At 35.0% G+C, this 12,022-nt stretch overlaps 3 protein-coding genes and 1 non-coding gene across 5 annotated transcripts; 2 read left to right on the top strand and 2 right to left on the bottom strand.

Annotated features, from left to right (window-relative positions):
• Nucleotides 1-279: 279 nt before the first annotated feature.
• Nucleotides 280-3,624, top strand: LOC110102702 (beta-fructofuranosidase, insoluble isoenzyme 7). Of its 2 annotated transcripts, none has more exons than XM_020831143.2 (7): nt 280-507; nt 664-672; nt 898-1,760; nt 1,850-2,008; nt 2,311-2,555; nt 2,653-2,743; nt 3,305-3,624. In XM_020831143.2, the coding sequence occupies exons 1-7, from the start codon at nt 330-332 to the stop codon at nt 3,482-3,484; spliced, it is 1,725 nt and encodes a 574-aa protein (XP_020686802.1). In that variant the 5' UTR covers nt 280-329; the 3' UTR covers nt 3,485-3,624. The 2 variants fall into 2 exon arrangements, with proteins under 2 accessions (XP_020686802.1, XP_020686807.1); XM_020831148.2 differs by having other exon boundaries at nt 380-507; nt 878-1,760.
• A 1,214-nt stretch (nt 3,625-4,838) lies between these two features.
• LOC110102709 (40S ribosomal protein S14) lies at nt 4,839-8,332 on the bottom strand. Its single transcript, XM_020831156.2, has 6 exons — nt 8,175-8,332; nt 7,659-7,781; nt 7,522-7,567; nt 6,002-6,087; nt 5,784-5,913; nt 4,839-5,156 (listed from the first exon to the last, which is right to left on the bottom strand). The coding sequence occupies exons 1-6, from the start codon at nt 8,175-8,177 to the stop codon at nt 5,089-5,091; spliced, it is 456 nt and encodes a 151-aa protein (XP_020686815.1). The 5' UTR covers nt 8,178-8,332; the 3' UTR covers nt 4,839-5,088.
• On the bottom strand, nt 6,365-6,460 carry LOC114579123. The gene has a single exon (XR_003699979.1). It is a non-coding gene; the product is annotated as a small nucleolar RNA Z266 (small nucleolar RNA).
• A 1,388-nt stretch (nt 8,333-9,720) lies between the features above and the next one.
• LOC110102696 (protein WHAT'S THIS FACTOR 9, mitochondrial) lies at nt 9,721-11,363 on the top strand. The gene has a single exon (XM_020831136.2). The coding sequence runs from the start codon at nt 9,775-9,777 to the stop codon at nt 10,921-10,923; it is 1,149 nt and encodes a 382-aa protein (XP_020686795.1). The 5' UTR covers nt 9,721-9,774; the 3' UTR covers nt 10,924-11,363.
• The last annotated feature ends 659 nt before the right edge of the window (nt 11,364-12,022 follow it).

Below are 12,022 nucleotides of genomic sequence, written 5' to 3'. Positions count from 1 at the left end.
GTAAGATTTACTTCAATTAATTTAAAATAAATCAAGATTAATTTAATTTGGACAATAATGTTTATAATTTTTTAAAATATCATTTACTTAGTTCATAAAAATCCTTTAAAACCCTCATAAATTAATTTAAAACGGGTCAAACCGGATTGATTTTGAATTTCCGGGTCAACCCAAACCCAACCCGATTTTACAAACGGATCGAAATCCCTAACCCGAACCCGACCCTAACCACCCGAACCTCATATTTTCGGGTCCCTACTTCTACATTTTTATGAGAGATGATGTTCTTGTCTTCCAATTAACATAGCAGAACTGCAGAACCCTAATCCATGGCTTGGCGATGGCGGCTCATCAGCTTCTTGCTCTGGCTCCCATCGTTCTGGAATGACTGGAACGAGCCTTGTCGGAGACATTTACTGAATCAAGATTCCAAAGAAGCTTTCTCCATCGCAAGCAAACAGTACAGAACTGCTTTCCATTTCCAGCCACCTCAAAACTGGATCAATGGTTTTCCCGCTTCTTTAATTCTTCTCAGCACTGTTAGTTAGTTTCATTAGTCTTTTGACTCTTCTAAGTTGCTCATGATTAGCTTCTAACCTCCATTTTGTTTGTAATTTTTGGCATGCGAACAAACTGAAATATGAGGTTAATGAAATCTTCCAGATCCAAATGGTACTATTCCCATTTTTAGCTCGCTTATTCTTTCATTCTTATATGAGCAATTGCTTAAAAAGGAGGAAAACTAGATTTAAGATGGTAGCAAGATTTCTATTATGCAATATTTGGCCTAAATCTTGCTGCCATACAAACCCTTAATGGGAATTTCTTTGAAAACTCTATCAATTTGCGTTTTCAATGAGTTGTTTATTGAAGCCAGTTACCAACAAAACCAAATAGGGCCAATGCTCTACAATGGCATTTATCACCTCTTCTACCAATACAATCCATACTCAGCAAAGTGGGGCAACATCACATGGGGACACTCCATATCCACAGACCTCATCAACTGGACTCCCCTCGACATCGCTCTCAGGCCATCGGAGCCCTTTGATCTGCAAGGATGCTGGTCTGGCTCTGCCACCATTCTTCCAGGAAACAAGCCGGTTATCCTTTACACAGGCATTAGTGAATCAGGTCATAATGTTCAAAACATAGCATTACCAAAGAACATCTCAGACCCTTTCTTACTAGAGTGGGTAAAGCCTCCCTACAACCCAGTAATGGTTGCAGAAGGAGTCAAACCAACTCAATTCAGAGACCCCTCCACTTGTTGGCTAGGTAAGGATGGCTTATGGAGAACGACGGTAGGCGCTGAGGATTTTGAAAAGAAGGCAAAGGCTTTACTTTACAGAAGCAAGGATTTTGTGAAGTGGACAAGAGCTGAGCAACCATTGTTTTCTACTGATTCATCGTCAATGATAGAATGCATCGACTTCTTTCCGGTGTCTGCGAAGTGGAAGAGAGGATTGGATGGTTCCACAATTGAAGCAGAGGACGTGAAACATGTGTTGAAGATGGGTGTGTTTGATAACTCGCATGATTACTACTTGATAGGGAAGTATTTGGAAGAGTTGGACGAGTTCATCCCTGAGAATGTGGTCGAAGATGATCACCGAATGTGGCTGAGATATGACTATGGGAGTTTCTATGCGTCGAAGACATTCTTTGATGCTGAGAATAGGAGAAGGGTCTTGTGGGCGTGGTCGAATGAGTCTGATACTATCTCTGATGATATTGTGAAAGGATGGGCAGGTGTACAGGTGAGTAATTTCGTCGAACACTTTTGTTTCTTGCCTTTTATGTTCCATTAAAAAAGCTCAGGATTCATTTATTATGTTTTGAGCTTCAGACTGTTCCAAGGACTATTTGGCTTGATGAGAATGGAAAGCAATTGGTGCAATGGCCGGTTAGGGAGCTGGAGTCCTTAAGGATGGAAAAAGTAGAATTGAAAGATGTAAAAGTCAGTAAGGGAGGTCTCATTGAAATCAAAGGAGTAAAAGCATCACAGGTTGGTGGTTTACCTATTTTAAATACACCTTTCCTCTAAGTCAAAAGCATGGAGTAAGTTGCATGAATCCAAGTCAAAGGTGGACTTGATAAATCTCAATTTTGATCGAGAATTTATCAAATCCTGCTAATCCAAACTTTATCTCATACAGGATAGTGGCCTTTGATTAGGTGTTGATGTAAATTAACATAAATCCTCCTTAAAAGTGGCCAACCAAACAGAAAATTGTACAAGTTTGTTTGTAGTACTTGCTAATTCTTATAAAGGTACTATAATTATTGTATCTCAACCATGACAAGCAGGCTGATATCGAGGTGGAATTTGAGTTTCCAGAGCTCAAAAAGGCTGAGCTCATCTACCATGATTGGAAGCTTGATGATGCGCAGATGGCCTGCGACGAAATGTGTTCTTCAGTTCCGGGAAGTATAGGACCTTTTGGTCTGCTTGTTTTAGCTTCTCATGACCTTGAAGAACACACTGCAATTTTTTTCAGAGTTTTCAAGACTAGTACTGCTCATGCTGTTCTTATGTGCTCTGATCAAAGAAAGTATGTTGTTAATTTATGAAATTAGGTTCAGCTCAATCATTTTCTACTATTTCATTGCTTACAACTTCATGATTTGCTTTTTCATACAACAAAAAAGATCTTCATTGTGGCCTGAACTGTACAAGCCTGCATTTGGAGGCTTTGTCTCCACTGACATAAAAGAGGGGAAGATTTCTCTAAGGACTTTGGTATGTTTGTTAATGTGTCATTATTCAGGCTTCATTTGGGATAATTTTTTTAATGCTTCTTAAAACAATTTTTTAATATAAAAATTTAGGGGGTGTTTGGTATCGGATTTGTCCGCCGTTTTTAGTAGGATTTAGCGTAAATCCAGCCAAACGCAATCCGTACTGCTATAAATCCAGCAAATCCGTAAATCTAGGATTTACAAATTTACCGCATAAATCTGGTAAATCCTTCTAAATCCTAATTTCATTCATATTCGGATTTAACGAGTTGTGGAACTTCTTCCCGTGGCGCCCACGTAATCTGTTGCCAAACAACTATGGATTTACAAGATTTAAAATTTGTCATACCAAACACTTTTTATGATTTATGAGCCTAGGATTTACTAAATTCGGATTTACATGATTTAATAAATCATACTAAAATTGAATCCAATCCTATACCAAACGTCCCCTTATTGTATTTAAAAGTTGCTTTAAGAAGCAGTAAGAAAGTCATTTCAAACGAAGCCTTAATTAGTATTGATCAACCTTTCTGATTTCTAGCTTCTTGTCTTGAAACAGATTGATCATTCGGTTGTGGAGAGCTTTGGAGCTGGAGGAAGAACCTGCATCACTGCTAGAGTATATCCGAAGTTGCTGCTTACTGGAGACACTCATATATATGTATTCAACAATGGGTCTGAAACTGTGAAGATAACGAAGCTGAAAGCATGGGAAATGGCAAAAGCTCGGATTAATTGAGTATGTAAAAACCCTTAGAACCTTTATTTTTCATACCTATAAAGGAATCGAACGTTAGATGCAATTCAAAGCTCATTGTTTTCCCCTAAATTTTCTTATGTTTCAATGAAAAATAGATGAAAATCCTCTTTACTGCGATTTGTGTAAAAGTCCAATTTATTGATATATATGTTTAGGTAGTTTTGCCACAAATTGTTTGGTTGCTGTTTTAGTGCAATTTTTCAAAAAAATTGTGATGGGAAATAATTATTTATGATAAAATATATTAGAGTATTATATCTATAAGAAAATTATCATTCAAATCTTTTAAAAAATAATCTCCAAGGACTTTGGTAGGCTCCAAATTACATGGAAAGTATTAGAAAGAAAAAAAATTAACGAACTATTTTAATTTTACCAAGCAGCTTAGGCATGTGAGATCGGAGAAATTATTGTGCGGAGTCTGAATGCTGTGAGTGTATAGTATGTACATGATGTGCATAAAAATATAGTGTATTTTTGTACACACCATTTACAATCACACGCCTAATTGTAAACTCTATGTATGGACTCTGCATATTTTCTTGTGAGATTGAGGTTGATTTTATGAGAAATTACAATGTAAAGAATGCTCAAATCAATTTTATATTTGTTTATAATATGTTATATATAAAATTTTCTTATTCTCACCATTCTGTATAGACACTCACATTCATACTAAAATCATGATGATTTAAGAAAATCAAAGCTAAACTCAAAGATTTTTTGAGTAAAAATCATTTAATCATCACTTCTTTAATGAATGTAATAACTCAACAATCATTTGGTCAAAAGAATATGAAGAAAAACCTTGAAGAATCTTTTGCATATAATCCTACATAATCTTGAATCTTATGAGTTCCAGTACACAGACCAAATGATACAATGCAAGCAAAAGATCGTAAATTCATGAAGATATAGAACAACATATAAGTTATCATGCTTGCATATCCATCATTTGAGTCTCCAACAATTATTCCAATAATTACATATCCAATTTGATCGATGAACAAATATATACATCCATAAATTTATCATACAAGTTTAATACTAATGTGTCGTATGCCATTTAAATCTGACCCATCATTAATTCATCATTTGTTTCAATTTCTAGCTTGGATAAATAATATGGCTCTATTTATGAATCAATACAAATATTTTAATAAATAATTAATTAAGCATAATTAACACAATTTTAAATTAAAAAATAATTATTGCTAATGTCTCCAACAAAAGATTAGCAAGATTATTTATAAACCTCATTACCTTACCAAGCATGATATAACCATAGAGATAATTTTTAATCTTTTGTTCTACTTCACAATAACTTTTTATGTTTTAACCCATCAATAGCAAACCCCATCAACAACATCAAATATTCAAAAGTCTGGTCTTTAAAAATTCTTATTCAGAACAAGAAGAAAATCTTAAGAACTTCGAATGTCCTGAATACAATAGAAAGTCTCACAAAGCAATGAAACAAGAACAAGCTACAATCAGCAAAATTCTTACTATTAGATTATCATATCCCCTCTTCAACGATTCTTCACTAAAGCAGAAGAAGGTTTGACAGACAAATGCATCCATTATAGTCTCCTCCCCCTTCTACCGCCCTTTCTACGGGTGCTGTCAGTTGGAATTGGAGTAACATCCTCTGCAAGTAAAGAAATATAACTATATTATGTAATGCCACTCATCAAACAATAAATTATCATAACTTAGGAGAGAATAATCACAAAAAAAAAATAAAGAAAAACATAATAACTTCAACAGAACCTGTGATGTTATATTCTATCCCTGCATATATTTGTTGAAACATATCATGCCAGAATAATTCAGACTCTTCAATCATATAATTCAACAGTAAACAAAAATGCAATTATTACAACATGAAAGTTTTGGATTGAAGGAATTAAAAGAGAGAAAACAAGAAGGAAATAAAAAACTTCATTGAAATGAAATTAATTTTCACTCGCTCCTTTGGTTGAGGATAAGCTGAGGAAAAAAACTAACTCTTTTGCTCGGGTGTTTGAATAATGAAGGAAAATTTTTAAATTGAAAAGGAAAAATTCAATTCTACTTCAGCTTCTGCTTTTCACCGGCTTTAAATACAGAAATGTAAAAAAGATATATAAATATGTGATTATTACAACAATTTCTTATGACGTATAAATGTAAGATGGTAACTATAAGGCAAAAAATATTTCTTCTATGCTTTAATTCCTCCAAAACAAACGCATCCACCATGAATGAAATAAGCAAATTTAACAAAAAAACTTACCAATGCGCCCAATTTTCATTCCAGAGCGTGCAAGAGCCCTGAGAGCAGATTGAGCACCAGGGCCTGGAGTTTTGGTTTTATTCCCCCCGGTGGCCCTGAGCTTAATATGCAAAGCAGAAATACCAAGTTCCTGCAAAAAAATGATGAAGAACACCAAATTTAACGGCATGCATATAAATACAACAAACTTCAGAAGGTGGTAATAACTAATTCTGCACCTTGCATCGTTGTGCAACATCCTGTGCTGCAAGCATAGCTGCATATGGTGACGATTCATCCCGATCAGCTTTGACTTTCATTCCGCCTGCAAATGGCATTGAAAAAAAAAGTCTAGAAGCAAAATAATAGATTAAGGCTTCGTTTGGGACGATTTTTTTACTACTTCTTAAAACAACTTTCTAATATAAAAGTTGTAATTTTTGCTGTTTTAAGAAGCAGCAAAAAAGTCGGTCCCAAATGAAGCCTAAATAACCAACATCATCCTAGCATTAAAGCCGAATGGTGAAAATGACTGAATCATGGTAAATAGCCCAAGCATGAAATAACTAGAAGTTGTTTCAAATCCTTGATGCTTAATGAAGGGTTGAGCAAGTCAGAAACAATATTCTATGCCTCAAAGATTCAGTTCATGGGACAATTGCCTCACACATCTAATTGATTCATCATGCTTGCCAACAGAATTATGAAAAATTTAGAAATAAGCAAATAAAATCAAGTGAAAATTCAAGCAAAACAATACTGTATAACTTAAAATTAAAATGCAAAGACAGTTAAATTCACTTGAATAACTTCAAAAACAGATTAACAAACCATTTCAACATTCCACAACACTTAACAATTAGGCAAGTAAGGAACCATATTCTTTGCCTCAAAAGTTAAGTCAAGAGCACAATTGGTCTCACACAATTAATTGATTCTTTATGCTTGCCAGCTAAAAATGTTTAAATTCCAATCTAGAGCAATAAATCCAAAAAAATATTAAAAATCATATAATAATTAAAACAAGCAATAATTAACATAAAGATTTTAGATTCACAAAAAAGCAAATATATGAATAAAAAGTTTGAGACAATTATGCAAAAAATGGCTTCACACAGCTCCTCAAATGTCTTCCACTTCCTTGCACCAAGACTTTTCATGAGACTTACAGCAAGATAAACTCAAAAGGGATCAGAAGAAATAGTAGTAAATACTGTCATTCTAAAAATCCACATTTGAGATAAATCACAAGCTAAAATAGGGTTCTTGATGACATGGAGATGGAAAGGATCCAAAGAAGAAAGCTTTAGATCCTTTTGAAATAATGTAGCGAAGCAATGACTCAAAACGCTTCCACTTGGAATAAGGAAGGCGATCTTAAGGGCCTCGCATTGACAACTTCTAATATACTTATTATGGCGTCGCCTAAACCATATTTTTTAAACTTACCAGTTATCACATTATGAAAAAAACCAACTATTTCTCCAAATCCTCAAGTCATTTGCCAAACCACATAACACAACGTTAAAGTCTACACTGCTTCACGTTCTAGTAATCTATAAATCCATACAAAAGATATTATCCATCAGACATGGATTTTATTGCTTTATAACAAATATTATCCAACAATTTCATGATCCTAGAAGAGCCTGAACATAATAAAACATTTATAACGCATTGATCTGTCAAAGATATTAAGCCAAATAAGGCGATTAAACGAGCTTTACAACTAATACTTATTATCAAAAAACTTATTTACCTGTAATTCGTACAAGCGTTTCCCTTCCAGATAAATCAGTGACGTGCTGCAAACAAAAGATGGACACAAGATAGCTTAAATGCTAAAACCTAACAAATAATTTAAAAACAGAAGAAATCAAATTTCAAAACACTCACGATGAAAGTGTCATTGAAAGATGCAAAGATGTGAGCAACACCGAACACAATCTCCCCATCACGTACTTTAGGTCCAAGGGTCACAGTTTCCTCTTTAGGCTCCTTTGTCTTCTTTCTTCCCGACTACCAAATACCCAAACAACGAACACAGTTGAACGGAAAAATCAAAAGAAAGGTTAGGAATGCCGCAGTAACTCAGAACAATTGCATAAGAGTTTATACCACCATTATCGTTATAATAATTGGGGTAACTTTGTTCAGCCTAATACAACACGAAAAACAAACAAATCCAAAGCCTAGATCGAAAAAACAAAGCGCCAAAAAACATTTTTCAAACAAGTCGGTCCAGAATAGAAAAGTTCGCAGAGAATATCAAATCAAAAGCAAATCGAGGCCTCAGAGGTTATACCAAGCATTGGGCGATACTTTATCTTAGTTACCGACTGATGGAGTGCGATTTTGGAGGAAGATCCAAAATAACGAATACCATTACAGAACGTGAGCTTGATATCTTACCATGATCCCTTCTGCAGAGGAAGAAAAAATATATCAACTGCGTAGCTTCGACAGCCGGATAAGAAACCCTAGAGTTGCGCCGCACTAATAAGTCGCCCGATCGGCTTCCTCCAGCTTTTTATAGAAACCCTAGATGATAGTCAAATGACAAAAAAGTCCTTCGCGGGACGCCAGAAATGCATCGAATGACACGAAAAATAAAAATTTCCTCAGTTTTGCTATTAATTTCATGCGATTTCATGGTTTATTTATATGAATGCAATGAACAATAATTAACAAATTTTAATTTTTTTTTTTTGACAGTTAGGGATTTGCGCTGGATAAGATTAGAGGAATTTCTTCCACTACTATTAGGCCACATCCCCGATCTCATAAAAATCAAATTATTTTTTTTTTGGACATTTAGGCCATTTAAGTCAAACTCACACACACAACGCATACACAGAGACTCGAACCTTAGACCTCTTAGTTAGAAGCCTTAGCTCTCAACCAATAGGCCAAGGAGAGTTGTGTAAAATCAAATTATCATTTAACATAGGCTTCAACAAGAAAGATTTATTTTTATTTTTTTATTTTTGGCTTCAACAAGAAAGACGTCCCAAACGAAGACTTACTTTGGGACAATTTTTTTAATGCTTTATAAAACAATTTTTTAGTTATTAAAGCAATAGGAAAAACTGTCTCAAAACGAAGCTAAAATCTGATTGGGTGAATAAGGGTTCGATTGTGAAGGTTTTCTAGCAATAATCATATTTTCATTTTGTTATTATTTTCTCATTATTTTTTTAAAAAAATTTATTGTTAAAAATCATTTTGTTTGCAACCAGAGTAACTAAATTTTTGCTCATATAACTTCACACCCAATTTTATAAAATGTTACGGTCGTTCTAAACTACTCTAAATGTATTATCACAAATGATGCTATAATTTCTCAATGCACAACCCAAAAAAAAAAAGGGAGTTTTACATACATACCACTTAATACTATTCTATTTACATATTTAACACCTAAAACTTTAATATTACATAAATACCACCCATAGTTCATTTTCATACAAAATATGAGTGGTAGAAATGAAATATATGAGTGGTAGGAAAGAAATATAAGTGGTATATTTGATATTAAAATAATATAGGGTGGTATGAATGTAATATTAAAGTTTTAGGTGTTAGATATGTAAATAGGATGTTATAAAGTGGTATGTATGTAAATTTCCCAAAAAAAAAATTGCTTTTAGTTTCTTGAAGATAGGAGTGTCAATATTTTATAGTGTAAGGACATCTCAAACGGAGAACTCTATTTTTCACGATAAAATAAAGCAAAACTTTAAAATGTTGTGATGCTGCTTCAATCAAACGTCATTTTATATGCTTCTGCGAAGGTAACAACCTTCTCTCTTTCATATATTTTTTCAGTTGAAAGAGTAAAATAATGTAGATGAACAGTGCAGACGCCCCACAAGTAAATGACGGAATATTTCCATACGCTCGTTCGGTTGAAGATGTTCTAAGTAAGTAATCCTTTTATCGCCAATTACTACATTGTGGCGAGCAACAGATTGTTTAAAACCCTAACTCGTGATTTTTGTTGGCAGATTTCATGCGTCTGGAAAGAAGCCTCAGAGGAAAATTTCTCCTCTGCTGCTCCAAATCCTTGGGGAGCTTCTGGCACCTACAAAAAGCAAGCTATGTTGATGTGACTATGAAATGGAAGAAGGATCCCTCCTTCGACACCATCGACATTCTCTCCAAGTCCAGAGATCTCCGATCCCTCATCTCACTCAAGAACATCATCATCAAAGAGTCTGATCAATGTTTACCCATCTCCGCTGTCTCGAAGCGCGGCCGCGAGCTCGATGTCTCAGGCCGGGTTGCGAGCTTCCTTCGGCGATACCCGGCAATCTTTGAGGAGTTTACCGGTCCCAAGTACAACCTCCCCTGGTTTCGGCTCACCAAAGAAGCCATCGATATTGACAGAAAAGAGGGCGAGATCTACTTGAGGCGGCGGCCAGAGATCGTTGGCCGGCTGCGGCGGCTCATATTGATGTCAAGAGAGAAGAGTCTGCCCTTAAGGATTATCCAAGGAATGCTCTGGTATTTGGGTCTCCCTGAAGATTTCCTTAAGAATCCAGAAGTGGTTTCGGACGGGTGCTTCCGAATAATTGAGATTGAAGGCGAGGAGCAGTGGTTGTGCGCCGAAGCCGATTCCAACGAGCAAGTACTTTCTGTTTTGCAGAGAAATTCCATTAAACAGGGCAGTAGCGGTCCAGTTGCTTTCCCTCTCTTTCCTTCAAAGGGTCTTCGATTGAAGAAAAAGATAGAGAGCTGGCTGGATGATTTCCAGAGGCTCCCCTATATATCTCCCTATGAAGATTTCTCTTCTCTGGATCCAAACAGTGATGTATCAGAGAAACGAGTCGCTGGTGTTCTCCATGAACTCCTTAGCATTTTTGTGGATTACTCAGCGGAGAGAAGGAGGCTTCTTTGTCTCAGGAAGCACTTGGGTTTACCGCAGAAGTTTCACAAAGTGTTTGAGCGCCATCCTCATGTGTTTTACCTTTTTCTCAAGAGCAAGACTTGCTTTGTGGTTCTCAAGGAGGCTTATAATGGGTTGTCGGCATCTGCAATTGAGATACATCCAATGTTGGAGGTGAGAAAAAAGTATGTTGAGTTGATGAATAAGTCTGAAGTAATACTGAGAAGTCGTCGCAGCAGAAAACCGTTGGTAGAAGATGAGAGTTATTGTTAATTTTGATTTAGCAATGGAAGAAGGCTTGGAGAAGTGGTTCTGTAAATCCTAAAAGCAAGCATGCTCAAATTGGTAAGCTGAAATTCAAATCCTTATGAGAAATGGTACTATGTTTGTCCAATGATCAGCATATCCTGTAAGGATCCTCCTTACCGAATCATTGATATTGTCTGTTTTTTTTTTTCCCTTCGCATTTCCTTGAGATCTTTGAGCATATTTAGTTAAGCTAAACATGTTTAAACTATAATGAAAACCACACGATGAGATTATTAGGAAAATTCCCTGTATGGTATATGTTGTTTTCAGAACTTAGTTGTGGTAATAGCGAAATCAAGCTGAAAACTTGTAACGTTTCGTCTGATTATAATAACTTGTATAAGATGTGGAATTGCATATATGTTTTGAATCCTAATAAATAGCAAACATTTTGAAATGCTTAATTTTGGCATGCCTTTAAATATTACCATAAATCTTAGAAAATAGCTAAAAAGGGTAAATTTGTATGGATAATTAATATATCAGGTATAGAGAATAAAGTTGCTGTTGTATTTTTGTGAGTTACGTTAACCATCTCCTCAAAATCACAAATTCTTGGCTTTTCATGAAAAAAGATCACTATACTTCCTGTCCTGGTTTTCATCTTCTTTATCAGGACTACTTGGATAAACTTATTATTCCAATTGGATTCTTTCCTATTATTCATGGCTATCTTTATTAAAAAAATAAGTTTTGTATCCCAAGATCATATCTTCGAGGTTTTATGATCACCAAGCTTCATTTAGGGGTATAGCAATTCACTTTGGTAAAGATAACTTTATTAAGTTGGTAGATTCAATATTTTATTTTGTCCTTCCTAAAATGTGATTATGGACACATATCTATTGTCTCACTTACAAACTTTCCAAAACAACTAAACATAAAATTGGCAAATATATGGACTCTGGGAGGATTTCTCCATGGATATTTTTTAAGGATTTTCATGAACTTCTCATGGATATGATATTATTTTGTGGTTGTTGACAAGTTATCTAAAATGATATATTTCTTACCATGTTTAAAAACCATCAAGGCCTCACATAACCAAACATTTCTTCTAAAA

The sequence above is a fragment of the Dendrobium catenatum genome, unplaced genomic scaffold (assembly GCF_001605985.2).
Source record: "Dendrobium catenatum unplaced genomic scaffold, ASM160598v2 fragScaff_scaffold_158, whole genome shotgun sequence".
Classification (NCBI taxonomy): domain Eukaryota; kingdom Viridiplantae; phylum Streptophyta; class Magnoliopsida; order Asparagales; family Orchidaceae; genus Dendrobium; species Dendrobium catenatum.
Note: the sequence above shows the minus strand (reverse complement) of the source record. Positions and strands in the feature narration are given on the sequence as shown.